At 42.4% G+C, this 25,997-nt stretch overlaps 1 protein-coding gene across 2 annotated transcripts in view; it reads left to right on the top strand.

Moving 5' to 3' along the window:
* The window catches only part of RASGRP3 (RAS guanyl releasing protein 3), a 45,185-nt gene extending 19,604 nt beyond the window's left edge, over nucleotides 1–25,581 (top strand). Inside the window, exons 6-17 of one of the 2 annotated variants that reach the window (XM_032185879.1) lie at nucleotides 147–294; nucleotides 2,598–2,771; nucleotides 3,185–3,301; nucleotides 3,607–3,882; nucleotides 9,945–10,022; nucleotides 13,519–13,635; nucleotides 16,525–16,640; nucleotides 17,916–18,063; nucleotides 21,506–21,542; nucleotides 23,113–23,238; nucleotides 24,015–24,379; nucleotides 24,842–25,581. In XM_032185879.1, coding sequence (XP_032041770.1) covers nucleotides 147–294; nucleotides 2,598–2,771; nucleotides 3,185–3,301; nucleotides 3,607–3,882; nucleotides 9,945–10,022; nucleotides 13,519–13,635; nucleotides 16,525–16,640; nucleotides 17,916–18,063; nucleotides 21,506–21,542; nucleotides 23,113–23,238; nucleotides 24,015–24,379; nucleotides 24,842–24,850 — 1,711 coding nt within the window. In that variant the 3' untranslated portion in view covers nucleotides 24,851–25,581. The remainder of the gene's footprint in view (nucleotides 1–146; nucleotides 295–2,597; nucleotides 2,772–3,184; nucleotides 3,302–3,606; nucleotides 3,883–9,944; nucleotides 10,023–13,518; nucleotides 13,636–16,524; nucleotides 16,641–17,915; nucleotides 18,064–21,505; nucleotides 21,543–23,112; nucleotides 23,239–24,014; nucleotides 24,380–24,841) is intronic. The other variant, XM_032185878.1, reaches the window with a different exon arrangement.
* The last annotated feature ends 416 nt before the right edge of the window (nucleotides 25,582–25,997 follow it).

Consider the following 25,997-nt stretch of genomic DNA (forward strand, 5'->3'; position numbering starts at 1 on the left):
ATATCTTACTCTGAGTGTCTATTATGTGCTGGATGTCATAGCTCAGAAAAGTCATGATCTGTCTCTTGAAAATTTTATGCAAACTGTAGGCTACACTCACTTGTACCCAAAGAGAAATGAGAAGTGTGCTTATTTTTCTGTTGCAGTCCTTCCTATGACTGGATGAGAAGAGTTACACAGAGGAAGAAGATTTCCAAGAAAGGAAAAGCCTGCCTGCTGTTTGATCATCTGGAGCCCATTGAGCTGGCTGAACATCTCACTTTTCTGGAGCATAAATCTTTTAGGAGAATTTCTGTAAGAAGCCCACAACTTTGTCACTTCCAATTAGGAGCATGTCCTTTAAGAGCTTGTTCATATGGTTTAATAGAACATTTTTACATTTCAGTGTCGTTAATCTTTATAATCCTTCATATGATGTACATAGCCATGGCTGCAGCAGCACTTCCTTAATCTTTTTCATGACCAATGATTTTAGTGACAGAATTCAATTTTGTGCAGAAATTCTGGGTGAAAATTGCTGCTAAAAGCTACTGCAGCCATGTGTCACAGTAGTTGATTAAGCTAATGTTATTGCTCAAAATATTCAGGTGCGTTTTTGTTTTTTTTTTCCTCTGCAGAAAACAGTTAATTCCTTTTCAGGAAAAAGCGGAATCTTTGCACTTCATAATTTTTGAAGAGACTGAAATACCTATATAGCACTTCTCTAGACTACCTTCACTCCCAACTGCTTCAGAAACCATCCTTTCATTTTTCAGCTTAGCATCAGAGGATAATTAAAGTTGGAAAGATCTCAGGAGGCCTCTAACCCAATCCCATACGCAAAGCAGAGTCAGCTCTGAGTTCAGTCCATGCTCCTCAGGCCCTTATTGAGTTGGGTCTTGAAAGACTGCACAACTTCCCTTTCTTCCTGCTCTTTGGGCTCGGGTGATTCCTTGTCCTCCCACACTCTCTATTTCCTCATCAATATATTTCCATGTCTATTGTTGCATCAGCTTGATGCTCCTGACATTCAAAGACTGCCTGATCACACACCTGATGAGGTGTGTTTGTTACAGAAGAGTATGGAATTACTAAATGTGTGTATTACCTCAATATAAATAATGTAGACAGCATTCAGATACATGTAAGATATCTGTGCATGCCTCTACCTTGGGCTCTTTTCTGTGGCTTTTCATTTCCTAGATGATCTTTGTCTTGCATGGCTTGATAAACATGATTGTTTGTAACTAGAACAAATCTAGAAGACCTCTGTGGTTCCAGTTTTGGAGAAGATAGATATTGGTACTGAGGAAAATTCAGATACAATTGCTGCGTGTCCACACAGGATTGTACATAAGCAAGAGGCAAAAATTGATAAAAATGAAAGTAGTGGCTAAAGCAAAACAAATGAGTAAACCAAATGCCAACAGAAATGCCGATTTCTGCTTGAAAATGTCTATCTGAAAAGGGCACATGATGCTACTGTATCTGGAGGCAAATGGAAGAAAGCCATAAGCTCTCAAGATGATAAGTTGTCTTCTGCAAAAATATGAGATTTTTAAAAAGAGTTTTCATGAAAGAAATCAAGATCCAAAGCTAAAAAAAGTATGTTTTTTGTTTATTTGTTAGTTTCAGTAGAGGAAGGAAAAAGAGATCAAGGAGGAGTTAAGACCAGTCTAAATAGAATGTCTCTTTTGACATCCTTTAATAATGTTCAAAGGTTTATTCCTTGAGACTTCAAATCATAGGAAAACACCCTAAAGTGATCTGTGAAAAGCTAACCTCAAAGGTAAAGGGACAAGAACAAAAGGATTGGATTTCTAAATACATTTAAGATATATTTGAGTTCAGGTGGGAATTCCAGAAAGATGACTCAGACCTGCAATAATTGTTTTTTCTTGTTGATTTTTTTTAATTGTGATTTAATTTTTCTGCTTGAATTTTGCTAGCTGAGATGTTTCTCTGCAACCAGTTAGAGTTAACTAATCTTATACTACCCTGTAATGTGAAGAAGTAGTTTGAAGTTGTGTTTCCTATTTGCTTGAAACAAGTAAAAAAAATGTTGTAAAAATGGTGCATTTCCAGGAAATAAAGTAAGGGCAGACATCAGAATACAGAGTCTGAAAAACAAGCCCAGTATCTTTGACCCAATTTGCAGAGGAACTGAGAGCTGCTGCAGAGAAACAACTAGCATTTATGTGGAGGTGTCAATGAGTCCAGGTGATCTGGAATCTGCTTAGAAATGTAACAGTGCCACTTATTTTTGCAGGGTAGACTAAAGTGTTTTCCAAAAGTTATGTAATTGTAGACAATGATTAGTCTGAATCTTGTCTTTGAGCTTACCTATTAAAAATAAATAAATAAATGGACAGGCGAAGAGAGAAAGGAGAGTGGTAACTATAATAGAATAGGTAGAGCAGAAGTTATATATTAAGTAATAAAAATAAGACCAAAAAATACTTTTAAGAAAGCACTGGTGTGCATCAGGGTCTACTGATCCTGAATCTCAGTTTCTTTCTAAATAAGTGGAGCTTTGAAGGGGAAAAAAAAAAAATTAAAGTTTAATTTTGATTCTTAAGTTGTCCATCATTTTACTGAAAATGCCTTTCTTCTGTTAGTTCACAGACTACCAAAGCTATGTGATCCATGGCTGCTTGGAGAACAATCCTACTTTGGAGAGGTCTATTGCTTTATTTAACGGTATCTCCAAATGGGTCCAGCTCATGGTTCTCAGCAAGCCAACACCACAGCAAAGGGCAGAAGTAATCACAAAGTTTATAAATGTTGCACAGGTGAGTCTTGTATATTAGTCTTCTTTCTCCAATATAAAGCAATAATAAAAATAGAGATTGCAGAAAGCTGAACTAGCTGCTCTTTGTGCTGTTTCCCCAGTGAATAGCCTGTTCAACCTAAGTGCTAGGTTTTTATTCAGGTGTGGTATGACTGCATTTTTAAATTAGCAGACTAAATTATAAAACGTGTTTTTTCTTTGTTGTTTTCTAGTTGTCAACTGTCACTATTGTGAGTTTCCTGTGTAGCCAATCCAATTAAATAAATGCTGAACGATTCCCTTACATCCCTTGGTTTAGTCATTTCTGATTTATCCATGGTAGTATGTCTCCTTTAGCTTGTCTTGTGTGATATGGGATAGCTGCCACATGTATTTCTTTTATTTTTAATTTTTCATGATCTATCTCTCCTGCAGAAGCTCCTTCATCTCCAGAACTTCAACACACTGATGGCAGTTGTGGGAGGTCTCAGCCACAGCTCTATTTCTCGCCTGAAAGAGACTCATTCTCATCTGTCTTCAGAAGTCACAAAGGTATGGTGGACTCCAGAATAAAAAACATATTGAGCAGAACATCCCCTCTTGGAGGTCTGATGGGCTCTTCAGTCCAGGTCTCACCAGCACAATATTTGGATCATGGCAGGGCATCCTAAAAGGCACTTTGGTTGGGTTTCTCTCGGTGGAGAAGGATCAGCTCACAGAGATCCTCTGCTTGATTGCCTGTGCTGGGGAAGAAATTAACGCTGTCGACACCCTACCATGAGTTATGCTCATTTAAAACAGATTAAGGAAATGCTATGAATGCTTTCACAGGGACTTGCTTCTCTGGCTGTTTGTAGGACTGGAACGAAATGACAGAGCTGGTCTCTTCCAATGGAAACTACTGCAACTACCGCAAGGCTTTTGCTGACTGTGTTGGCTTCAAAATTCCTATTTTAGGAGTTCATTTGAAAGACTTGATTGCTGTCCATGTCATTTTTCCTGACTGGATAGATGAAAATAAAGTAAACATAGTGAAAATGCAGCAGCTTTCCATCACCTTGAGCGAACTGGTTTCCCTGCAAACTGCCTCTCATCATTTAGAGCCTAATATGGATTTAATTAACCTGCTAACAGTAAGTATTGTGCAAGTTCCAATTCACTTCCATTACACAAGTTCCAATTGACTTCTGTTATTCAGATGTTGAATGTCAGTACAAGAAAGGTACATGTCGTTATCTCATTTTTGTTTTAAAAAAGGAGACAACACAAAACAGAAAGTAATTCACATGAGATGTGAATAAAGTCAGAGAGAGTTTCATTGATGCAGTATGTGATGGCTGGGTGTAGAAACAGAAGAGGAATGCATCAATTATTTTTTTAAGAATGACAGAAAGAGAGGTGTATGTATATGAGGAGAAGTAAAATCTAAGTTCTGACTGCTTAGAATTTAGGTTTATATTTCCCGTGCAAAGATTAGATGAAGTGTTTGCATGCTCACATTAAGGAAATTCTAACTTGGGAGTAATTCTGTTCTGTCTCACCTGTGCTTTGTATGAGGTACAGTGCTCTTCCTATCCAATAAATATACATGTTCTTGCATGATGTTGAACTGCTCCTGCAAAACAAAACAAACAAACAAACAAAACCCACAACAACAGCAACAAAAGCCCATAATTGATAAGGCTAAAAGAGATTAATTTTAAGTCCCCGTTTTAATATGTAGATATTTAATTTCAAAACATACTGAAGCATGCAGCCTGAACCTACAGACCAAATCCTGCTCCTATTGAAACTTATTCCACTTAGCACTGATCTGAACTGTAGAAGCATTTGACCCAGCACTGTGGTTTGTTCAGTTTAAGGAAAAAAACAAAACAAAACAAAACCAAAAAAAAAAAAAAAAAAAAAAAAAACAGCATTTTGGAATTAAAGACAGAACTGGAGAAACAGCTTGAAGACAATAAACTTTTGTTATAAAAGAGTTCATGGTTCATGTTGCACACAGATAAAAGCAAGCCACCTACTCATCTGAGAGCAGTCTGAAACACATTACATTAGGTAAAGGACTCTCTTCATATGTGATCATGTTATGCTGCTTCTGTTCTTGTTATTTCAATTTGTCTTTCAGATCCCAAATCCAGACTGAAAGAGAAGCTGTTTGTTGTCATTAAGTCAGTAGAATTCTAAGTAAACTTAAGAAGCAAGCAACTAGGACAGATGTATGAACTAGGGCAGATTTGTGAACTTTTCCAGTGATTCTATTTACTTTGTTGGCTAGCATGAATTTCTTAAGACTGAGTTTATCTCCAAATTTCGTTTGTCTGGAAGCTGAACCTCTGCTTACGTTCTCATTAGCTGCTCTTCTTTCTTTTGGGTGATGGCTTGCATTCCAAAAGGAGCAGAAAGCATCATATTTTTCTAAAACTTTGTAGATTCATATCCATCATTGTATTGGTCTGAGTTCTTGTATTTTACCCGTTTCCCCATTTTTTAATATTTTTCTTGTTTTGTTTTCAGCAAAATGATAGAGATTTTATTTATACTCACATAATATTTTATTCAGTAGATTTAATTTACCAGGAGAAGTAATTGAGTACAATATGAGTACTTCTTCACTTATGATGCTCTTACGTATTTGTTCCTCCTATAGCTTTGCTGGCTTTGGTAACAATTGAGCCAATCTGACCATAAATAATTGAAGCTGCATGCTCCAATATTAATTCCAGACCCAATCAAAGGTTAAAATTAACTTGTGACACTTTATATCTTTTATGATTCCATGGTGGTACCTGTTCAGCAGTGATGGAGACAGCTATAGGTCCTAAAACCTTTCCAGAGAAATTCTGTCTACTTGTTTAATCATGTGGGAGTTTTGACTTAAGACAGCAACTCCTGGAAGGGTAACAACAAATTTATACAAGAGACCTCTTGGCCCTGAACTTTGGTAGATCTCATAATATTATAAATATTTTCACTTTTTTTTACCAGCATCTAAGTTTTGTCCTCATTTATACCATAAGAATACATTTCAGTATATTTTTTTATAGTGGCCTCTTGCACGTTAATAATGAACTTTTACAGAAGAAATGCTTCTTTCAATATTTTTGTTAATAACAAAGTTTTAAATTATAGGCTGGGGTCAGAAGAAGAGGAGAAGAAATGCTGGGTTTGCATCCCAAAGCTGATAAGAACTGCAGGCTAAAAATACTTGACCTTGCTATGTGCAAATGGTCTTTTAGCAGATTTAGCCTCCCTTGCTGCCAAAGTCATGCCCAGTTTTCAGAGCATGAGGAAAAAAATATTAAATTTATAGCTATATCCTCCCACTCTAATATAAACTCTGTAAAAAATGTCCCATCTTTATGTTGCTCAGAGGATCTCCCTTCCAAAACTAGTAAATGTGTACAAATGTGTGCAGTGCTCTGCGTCATTTGTGCGTCAATCAGCTGGCTCAATTATTTGTTCACTTCTTCTGTTTTCCCATTAAGCCGCTTCTATCCCTGCAAGCTTTTAGTAGGTGTTTTGTTCTGATAAGCAATGTGTAAATCTCTCATCGAGCCTGCCTTGCTGTGCTGCATTTTACACTGCACTTAGCAAGTGCCAACAGCCTGGCCTGTGATGGCTCGACAAGTACATTGCTGGGTGCTGGTTTCCTAGTCCAACAACTTGCACTGTAAGATAAAATGGGCATTTCATGGACTAAGTGGGCAGGTGGGAATTTGCTCTGATCTTTCTTTTCCACAGTGAGGGAGCCTTGTCTGCTCCAGGCGAGCTGATCCCTTTCAAGTGTTTTGGGAATGATGTTTGAGGAAGCTGTGTTAAGAGCTATGAGGCAATGGCTGGCTTAAAAACTGGGGCATAGGGCAGGGTAGTAAAGCTCAAGCCACTTGGTCAAGGGTTTTACAGGCATTTCCCAGGTGCTATTGTGCACATTGACCAAAAGGGCTAATGGGGGAAAAGAGAACTTAAATCTCTCTGACTTCTGAAGTAGCTGCTGCAAGGTCAGCATTTAGGAAGATCGGAGCTCTCTCTTATTTTATATGTCTGCATGCAAACTTAAAGTCTGCTCCCTCCTTTTCTCTCTCTCTTCTTAAAGTCAGCATAAAACATTAGAGTCTAGCTCAAAGAATTTTAACTTTGATCACACACCTGAAAGAAGCCAATATTTTGCATGGAAGGCAAGATGCCACAAATAAGGCAAAGTTTTGTTGTATGGAGGGCAGTGAGACAAACACCAAGTTTACTGGCACAGGAGGCTGCAGAGACTGAGAGAGAGCTTTACTGATGTGAGTCCTCACTTGGTCGTGTGTAAACGAGACCAAGTTACATGGGCAAGAGACCTGAATGTGGTGTGACTCAGCTGCCAGAAGGGAGCCAGAACGTGTTACACAAAGATGGACCAGCACTTTTGTGCCCATACTCAGCACTCTGAGTCCATGCTCTTCTTCCTCCTGTCCTGAGTTATCACCCACACTTGTCCCATCCCCACTGACTGCACCTGGCCCTGGCCCATATCCTGGTATCTGAAATCTGGAGCCATGACGCAGAAGTGGTAAAAGCAGAAATAAGCACAGGCTCAGCAGTGCACCCAAAAGAAATAATGGCTTTAGTGACATTTTCACAATTAGAAAACTTATGTTTGGACAAAAAGCTTAGGGGATTTTCTTACCTGCTGTGCAGTATTTCCACTTTTTAAAATTTCACAATGTGAATAAAAGCCTGTGGGTAAATATTTCATCACTTTCTGTGGATTGGGAGTGGATCTCAATCTCTTAACTAGTCTACAGTGCATTTAATACTGAGTTTATACTTATTTGAGTTAATACTGAGTTAATACTTATTTGGTGCCACCATTTTCTTCCCTGCTATTTTTAGGTCTCCACAGATATTTAACTAACCTGTTCTGAGACTGTATGCAAATGGCTGGAAAGTCCCATTCGTTTGTACAGTCTAGTGAAGAGAATGAGAAATATCTAAACAATCAAATTGAAAGTCACCCTCCCTAATTTTTCTTCAGTAAGTTCCACTTACAAAAATAAGCCATGCCTTTCTGATCCCCCTGCACCCTCCTCACCCCACACCCCAAATTGCTGAGGAAAAGAGGGCAGCAATGAAAGCCGGATTAGAATGGAAACCACCACCTGCTGCAAAGAGTGTCCTAGGAAAACTCTTAGTACACTTCATCTGTTAGCACAAAACTGTAGCTGAAATATAAAAGGACAACTTACTTAACTGCCCCATAGCCACTATGCCTGAATATTTTGTGCTAGAATTTGAAACTTCACTAGGATTTTGAAACGACACAATACTTGATGCTTGCGCATTGTGCTTAATGAAGTGACATCTGCTGCTTATTACAAGGTGAGATAATTCAGGCAAGGGACGTTAAAACTCATTCAGTAGATATAAATGTATTTCTATCCCCAAAGGCTCCCAGACTGGTGATAAAACTGTGCTCTTTGGTAGCAGGGTGCAAGGCCTAACAACTCGTTCTGCTGTCAGTCCCTGTCTGATCTGACAGTGCCATTTGCTCCAAGTGAGTTGTGATTACTTACACTGCTAAGGAACCTAAGAACACAGCCACTGAATAAATAATACCTGAACAGTGTTTGATGCTTGATCTGCGTTATGTTTAGGACTGGTCCCCATGTTCCCCTGTGACAGCAACATGACATGTGGCTGGGTGGATCTGCGGAGGGTCAGCTTTCACTGCTGCCCATGACCAAATTACAAAGCACAAAATTCAGTATAGTGTTATTGCTAGAAAGAATGAGTTATGCAAAATCCAGACACCCCTAAAGCAACGTGTTCACTCTTGAATGCAAACCTATCTTGGGAAAAAGGCACAGCCCTGTCTTGCTCATTGCATAAAATTTTGCCCAAGAGGAGGTGGTTCCTGAGACTGGTCCTGTACCTTACTAACTCAACAATTCAGGTTTACCTTCTGTTACAGTCATTTAGTCAGTAGTAATTCTGTCTGTCTTCTGTAAAATATCCTTTTAACTCAATCTTAGCTTAACTGGAGATTTGCAAGGTGGTTGGTAACTTCAGATCATGTCAATTACTCCAAAGCCAGTTAATGCAGAGAGATGATCACAGGAAACATGTGATGCTCGCTTCCTCTCACTGCATAATGGTGATTACATTTTACACCACAGATTACCTTTTTTTACACCACAGTGGTGATTACCTTTCTCCTTCATTACTTCAGCAGGGAGGAATTCACTGCAGACCTGCATCTGCGTGAGACCACAGCTGCCAAAGCGAAAGCAAATACATTCATTTTACTTCCACTGTATGCCCCTTCTCCTCTCTCAGCAAATCCTCTAGGGATAAAAGATGAGTACATGGAAGAAAAATCTTTAGTTTATCTAAAAAAAAAAAAAAAAAAAGAAGAAGCTGAAAATGGCTGGCTGCTGCTCAGGGCTCCCCAGGGAGGCTCCTGCTGCATGGGCTGCTCTCTGTAAAGGGCTGCAGTAGTCCCGCATGTCTTCATGAGTCAGATTTCAGCACAACATCATCTGCAGCACCTCCAGCCTCGTCCTTTTACAACCTGTTCCCTGCAGTTTATATATTCACCAAATTACTTCTCTGTGATCTATCGCACCCACTGAACTGCTCAGAGAAAGCTCTTTGTGTGAGCATGATCCTTGGTGCCAGTTCTCTTTTGGCAAGGCCAACGCACAGGCCCTCTCACTCAGCAGCTTGTGCTGCAGGCTGTGACAGCCCTGAAGTACAAGGAGAGAGCCAGGCTCATTTCAGCAGCGTCCAGTGCCAGGACAAGGGGCAATGGGCACAAACTGGAGCACAGGAGGAGCTCTGTGAGCACCAGGCAGCCCTTCTGTGCTGTGTGGGTGACAGAGCCCTAGCACAGGCTGCACAGAGAGGCTGTGGCGTCCCCATCCCTGGAGACCCTCAAAAGGCACCTGGAGGTGGTCCTGGACAGCCTGCTCTGGGTGTCCCTGCTTGAGCAGGGCTTGGACCAGGTACCTCCAGAGGGCCCTGCCAACCTCCACTGTCCGGTGATTCTGTGCTCAGCAGCATGGCTGTGCCAGCTCTGTGAAACTGCAAGCAGCTTCTCCATGTATCCTAAGCTCCAACCAGCAAAACTTCAGCATCAGTCTGCTAACAACCCTATTGTATCCAATCCAGTCTAATAAACACTGCTTTTTTCCCCTGTTTTTTTTATATATAGCTGTCCCTGGACCTCTATCACACAGAGGATGACATCTACAAGCTCTCATTGGTGCTGGAACCAAGGAACTCCAAATCTGTAGGTCCTCTTATACTGCGTTTTGTCGTATTACTTATTTTGTCTGCATGCAATTGCCTGTATTTTTGAAAGCCCATTAGTATATTTCATTATTCACCTTCATTTAAAGACTTTTATTGTGTATGCTTGTGCAGTAAAAACAGTCACTACAGGTTTTAATACACATTAAAAGTAAATAGTGAAACAGGCCAGACTTCATTACTAATTATTTTGCCATAAAGTCTCTGGAAAACATAGTTCTGCTTTATGTGAAAACATACTTTGTAAGCTTATATCAATTATTTATCGTGTGACCATTACTTCATTTTCTGGATGCTGCTGCAGTTACATAAAACAACACCGAGTCCAAAGATGTGTCTTAGGTAAGCCATAGCACTAGCTGCAATGTTGTAAAAACTGTTTGCTTATGCAGAATTGACAGTATCTTGGGCTCTCAAGCGATGTTTGAACACCTCAGAATAGGTATCTTCTTATCTTTTAGTAGGTGCAACTAAAGATAATGCTTCATTGATGTATTTTCTATGATGCTTTGCAAGTCTGAGGTAAATCTCTTAATTAGTAGTTGAACTTGTCATTTAAAGTACTACTGTCTCTCCTGTTGTCAGTGTTTGGGTCTTATGATGCCCTGTGAGCATTTCTTTTGGTGCACTAACACCCTTATTACATTCAGCACATGATCCTCTCAGGCCGAGCCCTCCCAGTCCAACACCAGCAGAAACTGAGAGTGACTGGAAATGCTTAGGAGCATGTGAGAGCAGCATTCAGCAGTGGGAGGTCTTTCTCTTCAGTGTTTTTTACTTTTTTGTAGATGCAAGCAAGGAAGCAAAACCCCTTAGATTTCAAGTATCAGACTTCGCTGGCTTTAAGGGTGGTTCATCACTCTTGAGCAGCTTGAGGACTATCTGTGCGCTCTCAGCAGGGGGTGAAGAGCAACACTGAACAGTTCCATAGTCAGCAATAATTCCGTCCAAACACCTGGAATTTCATTACGGAGTCTCCAGTCCTTGTTGGATACTATTTAGCCACAACTGTTCCCATTTATCACAGCCATTCTGGCTCCCTCACTGCTTTCCATCACTGCCAGCAAGGTTGCACAATTACAGCTCCGTGCTGTGGAAGGACTAATGAGCCACTACCTCCAGTGAAGAAAATTACCATGTTGCTGCCTTGATCTTAAGCTTCAGCTTAAAGAAGGACAAAAGCAATAGGAATATTGCTGTGGATTTTAACAGTTCCCAGCAGTTGGTGGAGACTTCTGTGATCAATGAATAACCAGGGACATTCAGCTGCTACAGCACCACAATGGGTAACAAGCTATGGCTGAATCTACAGAAGCCAGACTATTTGAAGCGTACATCTCTGTGCTTCAGGTCTCAATGCACACAAAATATTTTGAAGGGGAAAGAAGCTGTAGACCTTTTGTGTGTGGAAAAATTTGTCGAAGGAATCAGGACAGTGTAGTTGTTTTATTACAAGCACTCCACAATTTATTGCTGTATGGGCGCAGTCCCCACGCTGGTTGCTGCAGTCATTTTCCAGGAAAAGTGTGTGCTATCCATTAGCATGTGTGCCTGATGTCAGCAGGAGCTTGAGCAAGACTTTAGTTGTGCTAAAACTGGAAAGAGACTCTTCAGTCAGTGTGGCAGCCTAAAGAAATTAATTACTGGGGACTGACTGCCAGCTGTAGCATGGCATGTCCCTCTGTCACACTGTCACACAGCCCTGCTTTTCTCTGTTTGTTTGTTTGTTTGTTTTTTATCTTTTTATCTTTTTTTCACCAGTACAACTGTTTGCTAGCAGGCAGCTCTACCCAGCAAAGTTATGCCACTGAGGACACACTAACATGTTTTTTGCTTCTGAACGAGATTGATTTCAGTGCCAAAATATTGGCATCAGCACCATAAATAAATAAATAGTTAAAAAATACTGAATGAAAACTCAAAAAATAGCTCAGAAGAAAGAGGAAGGCAGGAATGTTCCAGTGGATTTGCTCTCTTTCTGCCACCGTACACATGGAGCAGCAGTACTTAATGGTTCTCTGTGAGGATGTGGTAGTCTAGCACCATTCTCACACTTTGCTGCTGATGCTCTTAGTCCCATTAGTCTAGATATTTTTTAAGAGAAGGAGCACATCAAATTTCTTCTCTGACCATATCTGCAAGAACATCACAATATTGGCATGTTAAGTATTACCATGTAACATGCTATCTTTAAAAGACCGCTGCTTTTCCATGCATTTTTAGAGCAAAAACACTTACCAGCAAGCTGATCCATCACTGTGTGGTGCCATTCATTTTAGGATTAAAAAGTCCTGTAAGTGCTATTGGGATATAGAGCTGGATGTTCAGGTTCACTGTTTTTTTTTTGTTGTTGTTGTTGGAATTGAACTCTGTGGATATAGGGATTTTTTTCTTCCTAAGCTTACCTGAGCAGATGAGTATAGTGAGTCAAGAGACACTGAGGAACTAATAAAAGCTGTTGTGACCCCTGAAAAAGGAAAAGCTAAATGAGTAAAGCAAACCATTAACACATCCTTCTCTTTTTTTCTACCAAACAGAAAGGCTTTTCTACAGTAAAGTATGACTTTGTGACCATTTTTCATCTCAGTGTGAAAGTCTACAATATCTTTATTATACCCAGTAATAGCTATAACATTTTTAGATAGCTTAATTACCTCTCTCTGAACTCCCACCAATTAACAGAAGGACATGTGGGACCCAGATTTATGGCTCATCAGCTAACACAGGCAGATTGTGGGCCATCTCCTGCTCTGATCCAGACCATGCTGAAATTTTTCTGCCTGATGCTGCTTCCTTGGCCAGATCCCCAGCCGCAGATGTAGGACAATGCCAGGCTGTCTTGCAGCATTTTTTGGGCTGACTGGCAATTTTTGAAGCCTTACCTGAAACTGAGATCAGGTTTGTCCTCTATCTTCATCTTGCTGCGTGCCAGAGCTGTTCCCAAAGCACTGTGGCTGCATGGAGTGAGTGAGGCTGTGTATCAGCTGAGCTGCCAGCTACCATCTCATCAGAACAAAGATGTTTCTGAAGTAAAATAGGTTGGCTGGTCTTATCATGGCCAGGTGAATCAAGCCATGCCTCCTGACCTATAGTAAATTTTTTTACATCCCTGCCTGGAAACATTTAGCTCTTGTTTCACTGCAGTGCAGTGCCTTGACTGTAAATCAGTGGGCTTTCTGTTCACCAAGCACTCAGAGACCAGCATTGACATGCAGTCCTTCATACAACTCCTGTGCACCCTCTCTTTGTCCAGGTCACCTCGTGCTGCCGAGCTCCTTGGGGGCTCTGTCAGGATGGAGAAAAGCAGGTTTCTGTGCTATTTCTGATTCCCATTGTGTGCAGAGACCCTCCTTCCTGCCTGCTTCCTCCGAGTTGTGTAGCTGTTGAAGCTGGTTCCAGCACTTGTGCTGCTTGTAACAGGAAACTGGATTTCGTAATTCAGATTCGAACATCTTTGTGTTTGGCTTGTCTCCCAGCAGCCTACCTCCCCGACGACCCCAAGCAAGCCAGTGGTGCCTCTGGAGTGGGCATCTGGAGTGGTACCCAAGCCCGACCCGACAGTCATTAACAAGCACATAAGAAAGTTAGTGGACGTAAGTATTTGGAAGAATTTATTGGCCAAAAGGAACAATAGCTTTGATACTGTCATCATTGCAATTAATTTAATTAGAGGTTTTCAAGGAATTGTTGCAGTTGAGATGAATTTCAGATATCTGATAACAGATTTGAACTTTTGCTGATACCTTCAGAAATATTTCTATTTCAGTCCTGGAATCAGAGGCAGCAGATTTCCAGAGTAAGCAGATTTCCAGATGCAAACAAGCAAACTTTCAGCAGCATCCAAACCTGGCTGCTGTGCAATGGGTTTGATTAGCAAACAGAAATTGAAAGGGCAAAGCTGAGTTGTTGCAGCCCTACCTGCTCAGTTAATGTCTGATGACAGACATTACAACAGCTGGAAGCAAAAACAGTCTGAAACAAGGACTCACACATTGCTAGGTCCAGAGGAGGTCTCCAGAAACCCTCCCCTGTACCAAGCATTGCACTGTGCTGATCTGCTGGCAAAAGACAAGGTTTTTGATGTCTCTATGTTAGTGCCTGGTGGCCAAGCTGTCCAAAGGGCACAGATCAAATCTACTGCTCAGACCAGTATACCCGAAACAGACTTTATTTTCATTTATTGATTTATTTACTTATTTATTTACAATAGAAGCTGATTATCCAACATGCCAAGGTTAAAATGACGTCCTTGTTCTCTAAGGAGCCACCTGGGAGACAGCAAATGCTGACTGGCAAATTCACTGTTGGCCGGTTCTTTCCCAAGGATGATGACTCCTTGGAAGCCCTCCTCTGGTGGAGGTGCTGTGTCTGCCCTCTGGGTAGTTCCTGGCTGGGCAAACACCTGCCAGTTTTGCTGCCTTGTTTGGAGCCTCCTCATGAGGCTCAGAGTGTGCTCAGTGACTTCAGTGAGTGCTTAGGGAGTACACTATTACACCTCATTGACTCCCACTGAATTTTGGAGATCAAATTTTGAAGTGGAGCTGAATTGGAATGACCTGGATTTTTTCCCTTTATTTACTTCTACACCAGTGCAATCTCTCTGCCTTTTTCTGTTTTTCAACTTGCTGTCATTTGACTGTCCAGAGCATATTATGCATGGTAAAGACAGTACTGTCTTGTTATCACTTTGAAAATCTGGGCATGAGGTCATGGAGAATTACAGCTGGGATCTTGCAGCTTCAGTTTGGAAGGTGACATGTTAGGTGATGCAAACAAAACCAGGCACCATGAGGGCCCTTTGGAGAGACTGAGACCTGTTGTGTCACTGTCTGCGGGACTTTCAGTGAGGAACCAGGAAGGTGTTATAGATAATGAAGCAAGATATCCTTCTGCTTTTTACAAATCAATAACTAACTCTGGGAGGAAGTATTAAATTCTGATCTTGTCTGTGTTACAGGTCATTAATTGGGGTTATGTAGTTAAGGTAACAAAGCCTTCAGTCTCTCACTCAGACTACAAATACATTTTGCAATTTCGTCTTTGTGTGTGCTTTTTTTATTTTGGTTTGGTTTGGTTTTTTGCTTGCTTGCTTTTCCTCCTAATGTGGGATGCCAGAAGTGCATGTGCTATTTCAGTATTGCTTTTGTCAGTGCCATATGTTGATAAATTCACCCCACATCCCAAACTGTCTTTGATATAGCTTGTTTAACAAGTCTGTTGCAACTCCTTAATCCTTCTAGAATGTGGTGGACGAAGGAAATGCAGGCCCCCATTCCACAATTTTGGCCTGGTTCAGGACATGTGAGCTTGAGTCTCACAGAATTAAAACATAGTTTGGGGCTGTTACAGATACAGCTCACCAAAAGGCTCACCCTGTACAACTGTCTTTGTTTTGCCAGTCTTTGTCGTTTACCAGCTGCTTTGAGTGGGGCCTTAATGCATTGTTTTTAATACTAGAAGTGCTGGATACTGCTTGGTTGTGCAACTTGATTCCTTCTCAACATATTTTTGAGGTCTGCCAGCCATCAGTTACAGGTCATTCCATGGTTGCCTTGAAATTGGCTTCTTCAAATTCTCATTAAAATAAGGACTCTAAAAGCACCTTTCAGAGGTCTCAGTATATTAAGTTCATGTCTTTGTCAACCAAATATTAACCTAATGAGAGAGATTGTGTTTCAAAATGTCTTTCAGATGCTCATGTTGATTTTGACATATCTTTCCCATCAGACTGATAAAACATGTAGCTTTAATGCCCGTTATGGATCTCCACACTTAGTATAAAATGGAATATACTAACTCCTTAGTAGCGAAGGAGAGCTTTCGTCACTTTGTGCAACCTTTTAAATTTGGTCCCATATCTCTTTTTACTTAGCGGTACACTGGATTGGGTTGATGGGAGGGAGTGTTTGTGAGATACAAAGTGTTTGTGATCTGGTTGTCAAAGTATCAGTAAGCAAATTGGATTGCAACAGCACTGTGGCAGAACAGTGGTGACCAGCTAAAAGCTAAGTGAAGCCAAAAATATCCAAACTTCTCATGGGAAAGCTGCTGTTGGGCTGGTTTTATTTATTTATTTATTTATTTATTTATTTGATTAAAAGTATACTTAGTGAAACAAAGGGAATATGTCACATGAGGCAGAACTTTAGTGACATTAAAAAAAAAAAAAAAAAAAAAAAAAAAAAAAAAAAAAAGACATAAAGCCAAGAATAACTATGTCTGAAGAGGTGTGGAGGAGCTTGAGAAGCTTCACTAGCTAAATACTGAGGTCAAGTTTTCTTAAAAAATAGCCATTTTCCCCTACAATCAAATAAATATGGATATTGAAGTGCCAAGTAGTATTTATAGGAATAAAACAATGGAGCAGAGCATGTGATTAGTAATCTTGAACATTCATTTAAATGCAATTAAAACACTGAAGAGCTGGTACAGATTCAGGACAGGCTGGATGTTATGACAAACATTTCCTTCTGTTTTTCCAGTCTGTCTTTAGGAACTATGATCATGATCATGATGGCTATATTTCTCAGGAAGACTTTGAAAGTATAGCTGCCAACTTCCCCTTTTTGGACTCTTTCTGTGTGCTGGACAAAGACCAGTAAGTTTGTGGGGTTCTTGTTATTTTTGTTTGTTTGGTTGTTTGTTTTGTTTTGTTTCCTTAATTGAAAAACACATTAAAACAAAATGTTGAAGAGACAATGTCTCCCAGTTCTCCAAGCCTCTTGTGTTTGGTTTCTCACTCAAGGATCATTGATGGTTGAATTTTATTTCCATTTAACTTCTTACACTGCATTGCCACCCAGGTAGCAGTCTGGTTTTTCCCATTACCTTAAAAGTCATCTATTTAATAGCTTAATGAACTTTGTTCCTTCCAGAACTGAGCTGAAACCCTTAGAGTACTGTCAAACTACTCTGGAGATCCTTACTCAGACCAGCTATCAGGCTGATAAAAAAGTTGCATGTGGGACAAGAGAAATGAGCATAAGTACCTGAAAGATGCTAATAAATATTCTGGGAGGTGCTGGTGGTCAGCTAGGGGCATAAGCATTGGGACTGTGTGAGTAGAAAGCGGAGGTATACGTTCTGTAGTGGTGGTTTATTGTGATAAGAAGTTTACATGGTCAGTTAGGCCCTCTGTACGTATGCAGTCTTCCTGTGGATTCAGATTTGGTGAATCCAGCAAAACATTTGAGCACGTGAATTGTGCTCCTGCTGGTTAAGAACTGAGTGGTCTCAAATTCCATTTCAGTGAAGCCATCTCCATCCTTACAGGGAGAAATACACAAATAGTATTTTGCAATGGTTTGACTTCTCAGTTGTACCATGTACTTTTTCAGATGAAAATACACAAAAACTGCAGTTCAGCTGAGCACAACGCTAACTGTATGGTTGTCTTGGCTTTCAAGAGCTTTTCAAGACCCAAGTCCAGGAGAGAAGGTGTTTGACCAGGTCTTTAGCTTACTTTACCATGCTTCACTAGACATGGCGCATGGTTCATGAAGAGCAGTGGTGGGTGCCCAGAGCAGGCCCTGACTCCTTTCCAAGCCCCCTGTCTCCATGGTTGGCTGGGCCAGCAGTGGCCATGGGCCTAAGGAGTCTCCTTCACATGATGGCCTGGTCTGAGCCACCAAATGCTCTGATACCACGAACAGGTAAGAAACCAAGGCCCGTGCTATGAGTTCAGTCTCTGATGTTTAATGAAGAGTAAGAATGACAAAGATGCTAAGGGAGAGCTTGTTTCCTCTGCCAAGACTATCGTAGCTCTTTCAAAGAACAGGCTTTGCCTGCTTCATGTTTTTTGCAGTGAGAAAATCCTGACATGTTCAGTGCCATGAGCAGTGACAGATCTACTCTACTGTTTTTTTCCTAACAGAGATGGTCTTATAAGCAAAGAAGAAATGATGGCTTACTTTCTGAGAGCTAAATCGCAGTTCCAGTGCAAAATGGGTCCAGGGTTTATTCATAACTTCCAGGAGATGACCTACCTTAAACCAACTTTCTGCGAGCACTGTGCAGGATTTGTAAGTATGTTTTTAGTAACAGCACACCTCACACGAAATTTCGTATTCTTTAACGTAGATGGGGTCAAACTGGTTCCATGTGCCGTTAAAGTTTCCTCAGCTTGGCCAAATGCCTCATTGCACTTAGAAGCACAAAGCATTTCCTCATGTTGTAGCTGTGGTACCCAGTTTTGTTTTGGTAGTTCCTGAATACAGGCGTTTGTAAGAATTACTGTTATGGGGAAAGAAAGTAAAATTATGTTAACTAAAGGACATTGGAGACTGTATGAATGGCCTTACTTGGTTTATCTTAAGTTCTTTAATTTGGCTTGATTTCCCATGTAAACAAGCTCAAGGGAAAATGGGTGTCTGGAACAGAGGATGTAGATGAAGCAAAAGCCGTTCTTTCTCAGGAAATTGCACATGGCAACATGAGCTCTGCTCATAATTCTCTGAACAGCCATAACAGCCTTAATCCTTTTTCTATTGAATTAATAGATCTTCTAATTCAGTCAAGAAATCAGAAGTGCTTCCAACAGTTCTGTAACATGAGAAAGTTTGGCATTTAATTATTTTTTTAAGTTGCTTTTTCTCTCAGTCATAACTTACACAAAGACATTTATTAGAGTGCTCTACACAAAGCTGGCAAACCATTGTGTTTGTGAACCTTTGTGTTGCTTGCAAACCTCTTCCAGCTTTTCCCACTTCAAAACAAGTAAGGAAAACATAATTATTCTGATTTAGATGTCATTTTAACGTACACATCTCGCTGAAGTCAAATGCCCACATGTGGCCAGCCACAGGAGCACACAGGGCTAGGAGTTTCCATCAGGGCAGAGGATCCTTTTCTCTGCCTGCACGTGGCCCACGCTCAGGGTGAAAAGCCAGAGCGTTGTCCCTGCTGTCCCATGCTGACCTGCTGCCAGTATCAATGGCAAAATCTTCAGCTTCTACTCAGTGACCTTTCCCACCAAGTAATGTTTCTTCATGGCTGAAAGCAACAACTACAGCACCACCAAGCACAAAGACGTGCCTGCTCTCAGGCTGGGGCTGCCGTTCCTGCTCCTATCCCTTTTCCCACTGATGGAGGCCAGGGGAAGAAGGAATTCCACCTATTTCCGCTGGAACTGCAGAAACCCAAGAGGTGACAGAGTTAATGCTGATTCAGGAGCCTGCTGGCGGACTCTCCAGCAGACCATTGGGGAGCTGGAGGTGACCGGTCTTAGCCTATTGTTTTGGGCTGCCTGCAGCCTCAGGAAGATGTCATTGCGTTCGTGACACTTGGTTCATGCTTGGAAGGCTTCCATGGCCAAGTGGGGCTCAGGAATGTCCTGCAATGTGTTCTCCACCAGATATTTTTCTCCTGTATCAATTTGCTGGCTGGCCGTTGTTGTATTTTTCACGTCTCCCTGAATACATCCAGTTCAGGAATAAAAATGAGTAAGGGGTTGTACGGGAAATGGAAATAAGGTCATTTTTCCTGTCAGCTCACTGAATTCATTGGCATTGTCCTGTGGATGCGTTGGGCGGATAGGACAGGAACCAGTGACAAAATCTGCTGTGTGCTGGCTGTGCATTTCAGCGCCATCCATCTGCAGGTGGAAACTTACTTTTGCACTGATGCAGTGATTCACTGTCAAAAAAATGTGCACTGACTGTGCAGTAGGATGAATGGGCATGACAGCGCGATGTCCGCTGTAGCCAGTAAAGCATCTATTATTAAAATGATATGACCTTTAAAGGTCAAGCTAAAATCTAATGCCGTTCACAGTGTGAAATTGATCCCACCGCTGCCGGTCTCAGTTCCGCCCCACAGCTTGAGTTGCGCCATGTGTCAGGGTGGCTGACCATCCATCCCCTCCAGCTTTGTCGTCCGAATTTGCACAGATCCTCTTACCCTGGAGCTGGCTCGCGCCAGCTTTGCTGCAAAGCCACGTCAGATGGATGCAAAGCTTCAGGTCAGGATCACGACGTGGCACTGCAGGAAGCTCAGCCAACTGTGTGTGGCCATCAGAGCAAGGCCAAAACTGAGTAAGATGAAGGTGCGGAGCTAGGTAGGTGAAAAGGCTCTTCAGTGGGAACAGAGCAGAGCTCTAGTAAAAGAAATAAGTCATCCCCCTTCAGGTGATTCTGGTGGCTCTGCGCTGCTCTCCCAGGAGGAACAAGGGGGCTCCACCACCACTGTGAGACCACGGCACCCGCAGCCACTGTACACATCCACAGCATTTGCAGGAGAAGGGCATGCAGCAGCCTTTCTAGGGACTTTGTTTCCACTGCTGCCCCTTCTGTTATTTTACTTGCCTTTCTTCCACCTTCACTAATCTGGTCTTCTCTATTTCCAGGCCCCTGTTTTTCCTCACAAATTCTTTTTTGCAGCATCTGATTGTTATGTTTGCAGCATATATGTGATCTTTTCCCCCCATCAGCTTCCTATTTTGTCTTATTTTACTCTTTCCTTTGTCATACAAACGTTCTGCAGCTCTTCCTTTTGGACATCTCTTTACTCAGCACATTTACCCCCTGCACACTGCGCATCCCATCTTAAAAGCACAGCGAGGCAGCACGTGCAGTTTTGACTGCCTGGATGTGCTCACCCTCCCTGCTAATGTTTTGAATGAGCTCAGGATGAATAAACACTGAGGTCCTTGACCTTTTTTCCTTTAATACTGGGCTAGACTCTCCTCTCTCTGCCTCTTGGAGTGAAAATGTTTGTTTTCTTAATGTCATGGTCGTAGTTATCTCTCTTTTGAGTGTAAAGATAACAATTTACTAGGGATTTTTTTCCCTACTTCCAAGCAATGCTGTTCACATCACAGGTAAAGCTTCCCAAAAGGGGCACTGCACATGCTGCCTCCTGGAGGGCCAGCATTTGCTTGTTTTGTACTTCAGCAAAGACAGCCTCTGGGAGGAGGCAAAGAGGGAATTTAGGGAATTTAAAGCCTGTTTCAGGCTTTAACCATCTCACAAGGGAAGAAGTCAGGTGAATGAATCAGCTTGCTATGGCTGGGTGTGCTGGGGACCAGTTCAGGAGCCAAGAACCTTGTTTTTGTCTCCAGTGGTGTTTTCACCTGCTATTCCTGAATGGCACAGGCCATTTGTGCGCCTGAAGAATGGTTGTACAATAGAAGTTACCCTCCAGATGGCACAAAGCAAGCTAGAAGCAGAAGGTGCTCTGCTGGTTTCAGTAAGCTTGGTACGACAGCAATTTCCAACCCCTTCCTGGAAGCACACCTCAGCTGTGTCTCCCCTTCTCTGGTAATCCCCCTGTAGGCAGTAGAAATAAGGGGAAAGCCACACAAACCTTATCACAGCTAGAGGGGGAGGTCTGCCCGGCAGGAAGGGTGTTAAGAGCAGTTGTATCCTGTTTGTGCTTTTGTAGCCATTGGTACTTCCTCATCGTGACCTTGTTTTCCTTCCGGCTTTCTTTTCTGATTCCTTGACGTTCTTTTGTCTTTCTTTGCAGCTCTGGGGTATAATCAAACAAGGCTACAAATGCAAAGGTAAATAAATATTTTGCATGGATTTTTCATGATATGGGTGCTGGGTTTTAGCAGAAGTCAACTGTATTTCTTACTAGAACAGCAGTTGCTCATCCCAATTTTGCTTAAGGACTTGGCACTGGCTGTGATCAGTGCCACAAAGTGTCCCTGCAGCAGAGGCCGTGCCTGTTCTTGGAGCTGAAGGTCCAAAGCAGCCACTGGCTCCACGAGGTGTCACTTTGTACCAGCAAAATATTGCATCTCAGAAGACCAAGTACCCTCCTGCCAGCAGGGAGACATCCTGAAATCCAACTCCTGAGACCTGGGGTCAGGAAAAGGTCTGCTGGCAGCGCTGTTTTCATCGTGTACATCTGCACGCCAGTACTGAAGGCTAGCTGGCCTTGCAATGCAGCAGTGGCTGAGCTAGAAATAGACAAGAATTTAATTCCTGGACTGCCCAGCATATCTCATTGCAAGGACTTCTGCAGCAGTTCAGCTTAAAAAAAAAAAAAAAAAAAAAACTATAGCTCTTACAGTCCTCTCAGTTGCTTTCACTGAAAGTTTTATTTATTGGCTTATGCAGTACTTGTAGCATGTCAGGTCAGACCAAGGATGACATTGTGCTGGTCCTCATTGGCTCTAAAGTCCTGAACCAATTTATTTCTCAAGCAGAAGAAGCTGAAGGGCTTTTCACAGCTGTAGTTACGTCCCAGTTATTCACAGAGGAATGCTCACGTGGGAGCTTCACAGCCGTATTTATATGCAATCTCTTTTTCCCTCGGTCTTACCCTGGCTCCCAGGAGACAGATGAAGAATTTGCAGGATCATTTTTTAGGATACCCCCTATTTTTTAGGATAGCCCCGATTCCCATAATCCTCTCCCACCCACGAACATCTCTTCCTCTGAGGGGGTGAGGAAAATACCCATGACTAAGCCACTGCATGCAGCTCAGCTGTTCCTGACCACCATCATCTGAGCAGCTACAGCAAGGCCAGTTGTGGTCTGCACTTCTCCTGGTAGGCTGAGGGAAGGAAGGCAGAGTTTTGTCACAGCAGCCCTGTAAACTCGAGATCTGAAAGCTGAGCTCTGTCCTGCATCATTGTTTGCAACCCTGGCCCAGTGGGGAGAGAACAAAAGTGGCTCTGCAGCATCAAAATCACAGGCACTGGAGTGTGAGAGAGCCGAGCTTCTCGCTCAGATCCCCACGTGGTCAAGGAGTGCCTGCCCTCTGCAGGTACCAGCTGCTGCACCTGTTTGGGTGATTTCTGCCTCTGGGCAAAGAGCCGTCACCTTCTGGCTGGCACCTCTGGTGCTGCACTAGCAAGGGGGGCAGGATTCATCTGCTCAGCTCTGCTCCTGGCCCCAGCTCTGTGGCTCCGGAGATGAAGCTGGACAGTGTGGTGAGGGAGGTTTGGTTTTGAACTCCCATCACACCAAATTATCCATTTTTGTAACTCCCTCCACACCCTCTGTCAAAGTGCCTGTTTGGTTACAATCCCCCCTCTCAGCTGCCTGCTAACAGCCCTGAGGGATGATCACCAGGCAGCCGTGACTTTGCTTTGGATGACTTGATGCTTCCCTCCCTTACAGACTGCGGTGCCAACTGCCATAAGCAATGCCGAGACCTGCTTGTGCTCGCCTGCAGAAAATTTTCCAGAGGAACCTCAGTGGGCAGCAACCACGGCTCCCTGCCTAGCAGCCCCTCTCTGCCGCCAGGTGAGAGCACTCTTTTGTTTCTATTTTAAACCGTTGCTGGCATCCTCTTTAATAGCCAGTGTCCTTACCGCCTCTTCTAATTTTTCCTTTGTACCAATGCACAGAGCAGCCTGTGTACTTTCCGATGCACTGGCTCGTGTTCAATGCTCTAATTACAAGAGCTCTTTCTGCAGGGTGGCCTTAGTCTCCTGCCTGAACCTCCTTGTCCTGCTATGCCAGCTGAAAATATAAAAAAATAAAATGAGAATTAGGGAAATTGCACTTTTCCGTATAGGACACTTAAATGGCAGGGACTGAGACACACAGAGGCACAATTCTGGCTCTGCCTTGCATCCCCCCTGAGCATGCAGATAGAGGGAGGAGGAAATTGTGCACACAAGGCCAGAATTGGCTTCTGAGCAGCATATGGATGTTGCTAATTACACCACTGCTTCTTATAGGGGGCTATCTGGAATAAGGAGCAGCCTCCTTCAGAGCTTCCCTCTGCAAAGTGATGCTGCTGCCTTCTCCTCTGTGCACCCTCGTGCTGCCTGCATAAACACCCCTGCAAGCCATCATGCAGTTACATATAATGGTATATCAAGACCTAGTCCTGAAATAGATCTAACTACTAAAAGACTTGCACAAATCTCACAGAATAGCCAACTTCTTTTTTTTCTGAACCTTAAAATCCCTTCCTTCTCTCCCCTTGACCCAGGCTTAAGATATCTTTTTGCAAAGATCTTGAAGAAAAATATTTAAAATAAATAATTCCACTTTTTTTTTTTTTCTTTCAGTCCAGGATGAGGTGTTTGAATTTCCCAGCGTTGCTGCAGAACACCAGGACCTCGATAGCAGAGCTATCACCCTTGTCACTGGCTCCTCACGGAAAATTTCAGTGCGGCTGCAGCGGGCAACCACCAGCCAAGCAACACAGACAGAACCACTGTGGCATGAGCCGGGCTGGAGCGATTCAGGATCCCACACTTTCCCCAAAATGAAGTCCAAGTTCCACAGCAAAGCTGGGAAGAACAAAGGGTTTGCAAAATGGGAGAACGAAAAGCCCAGCACGCAGGCCAATGTAGACATAGACACCGAGGCTCCCCAGCACATCCTGGATCACAACGGAATAGAAACGCTCCCCGAAAGACAGGAATCTGAGGTGAGCTGAAGCAGCCACCAGGACAAATTGCAATCTGCTAGACTGCAGTCTCATAAGGTTATTTCATAAATTTCAAGGCACTTTTTCATTCACGTTTCCTGTTACTTCTTAAATGAGGGTCACTTCCAAAAAAAGTTCAAATCATCCCTAGATAATTTTCTACACTGCAGCGTGTATTTACTGTAACACTGTAAACAGGAGTTCAGTTCTTGGTGGCAGTAAACGCTGTTATGAGCTCGATGTTTTTCTTTTTGAGAATCATTAAAATACCTGGTTAAATTCTGTTGTACCTTCACACCACATGGCTCTGCATTAGATTCACAAGAAGAAGTCTTTTGGTAAATGTGAGTCCAGGCTAGGGCATGGTTTCTGTTGCTCTTACCCATAAAGTTTACAATCCCAAGGCCTCGCGCTTGTATTGACTGCTTTTGGTAAAACGTGCCTATTTTCTTTTGGTTACAGGACAGCTGATTGCTCACCCTGAAACACAGAAAAATGGATGCCAACAGTAGCACAGCGAGATGACAGACTGTCATAGCCCACATTTGGCCATGGGAAGCTTTCCTGTACCTCATACCTTGAAATTCAACTGTAGCCATTTTCCAAGCTGATAGGTGTTACAGAGCACTATTTATTTTCTTGCATGATTAAGCCATTTGGATGAACATTACACGGACACAGCAGAACAGATCTCTGCGCTCAATGTTTTTTTTCTCTTGTATGACTTTGTGGAAACTTCCTCTACATGCCAGCGAGGATATATTTGGCCTCCTTTGAATATACTGCATCATTTCAGTATGTCTGCCAGCAACAACAATGGCGAGGACAGAAGCCAAGCATCCACGTTCGTTTGATAACACTCCTTTTTCAGAGGCTTGTAATGATTTTTAAGGAAAGAAGAAGGTGTGTGTTGATTACATCTCAAACAAAAATCTTTCCAAAGAGTCCTCTACACTGAAATCCTTTGCACAGCTGGTGGTTTGAACCTGGGGCACGTTTACCTTGCTACAGCGAGCGCAGTGATGTTCAGCACGGTGACAGCAGTTCCCAGACCGAGGATCCTTCGAGCACACAGTCTGTGGCTGGGAGCAAAGGAGTTCCAAGACACTATGCAGATGTCTGGTGATATGGCAAGGGAGAGGAGTCCTCTCTGCCAGCACTGATTATGGTAGAATTAGTATGTAATAAACATCTTAGTTTAAGTGTGTGTGTATGTCATGTTTCATGTTTTTCTCAGGGTAGCAATGCATACATGTTAAATAAAATATGACACTAAGCGTACTGTTAGAGTAAGCTCCAAATTAAGTTTGTTAATGTAGGATCTGACACCTCAGTCTGCAATGACTGGAAAAGCAGACTCGAAGAGGGCTGTCTCAGAAATATTAACTTACCTGTGGCACACAATCCTCACCTGGAATAAGAGAGGAAAGCAAAACCCAGGGCAAAGCTCAAACCTGACCAGCGTGGTCCACACTGGCAAACACACTGTCATCATCTCCTTCCCCCTCCACCTCCCCAGAGAAATAGTGGCTGTGGGGGAGCACACACGCTGAATTAAAGCACACCCAAATAAAAGATTTCCTACAAAATTCAAGTCATTGCACCTGTCGTCGGGTGA

The sequence above is a fragment of the Aythya fuligula genome, chromosome 3 (genome assembly GCF_009819795.1).
Source record: "Aythya fuligula isolate bAytFul2 chromosome 3, bAytFul2.pri, whole genome shotgun sequence".
Lineage (NCBI taxonomy): Eukaryota > Metazoa > Chordata > Aves > Anseriformes > Anatidae > Aythya > Aythya fuligula.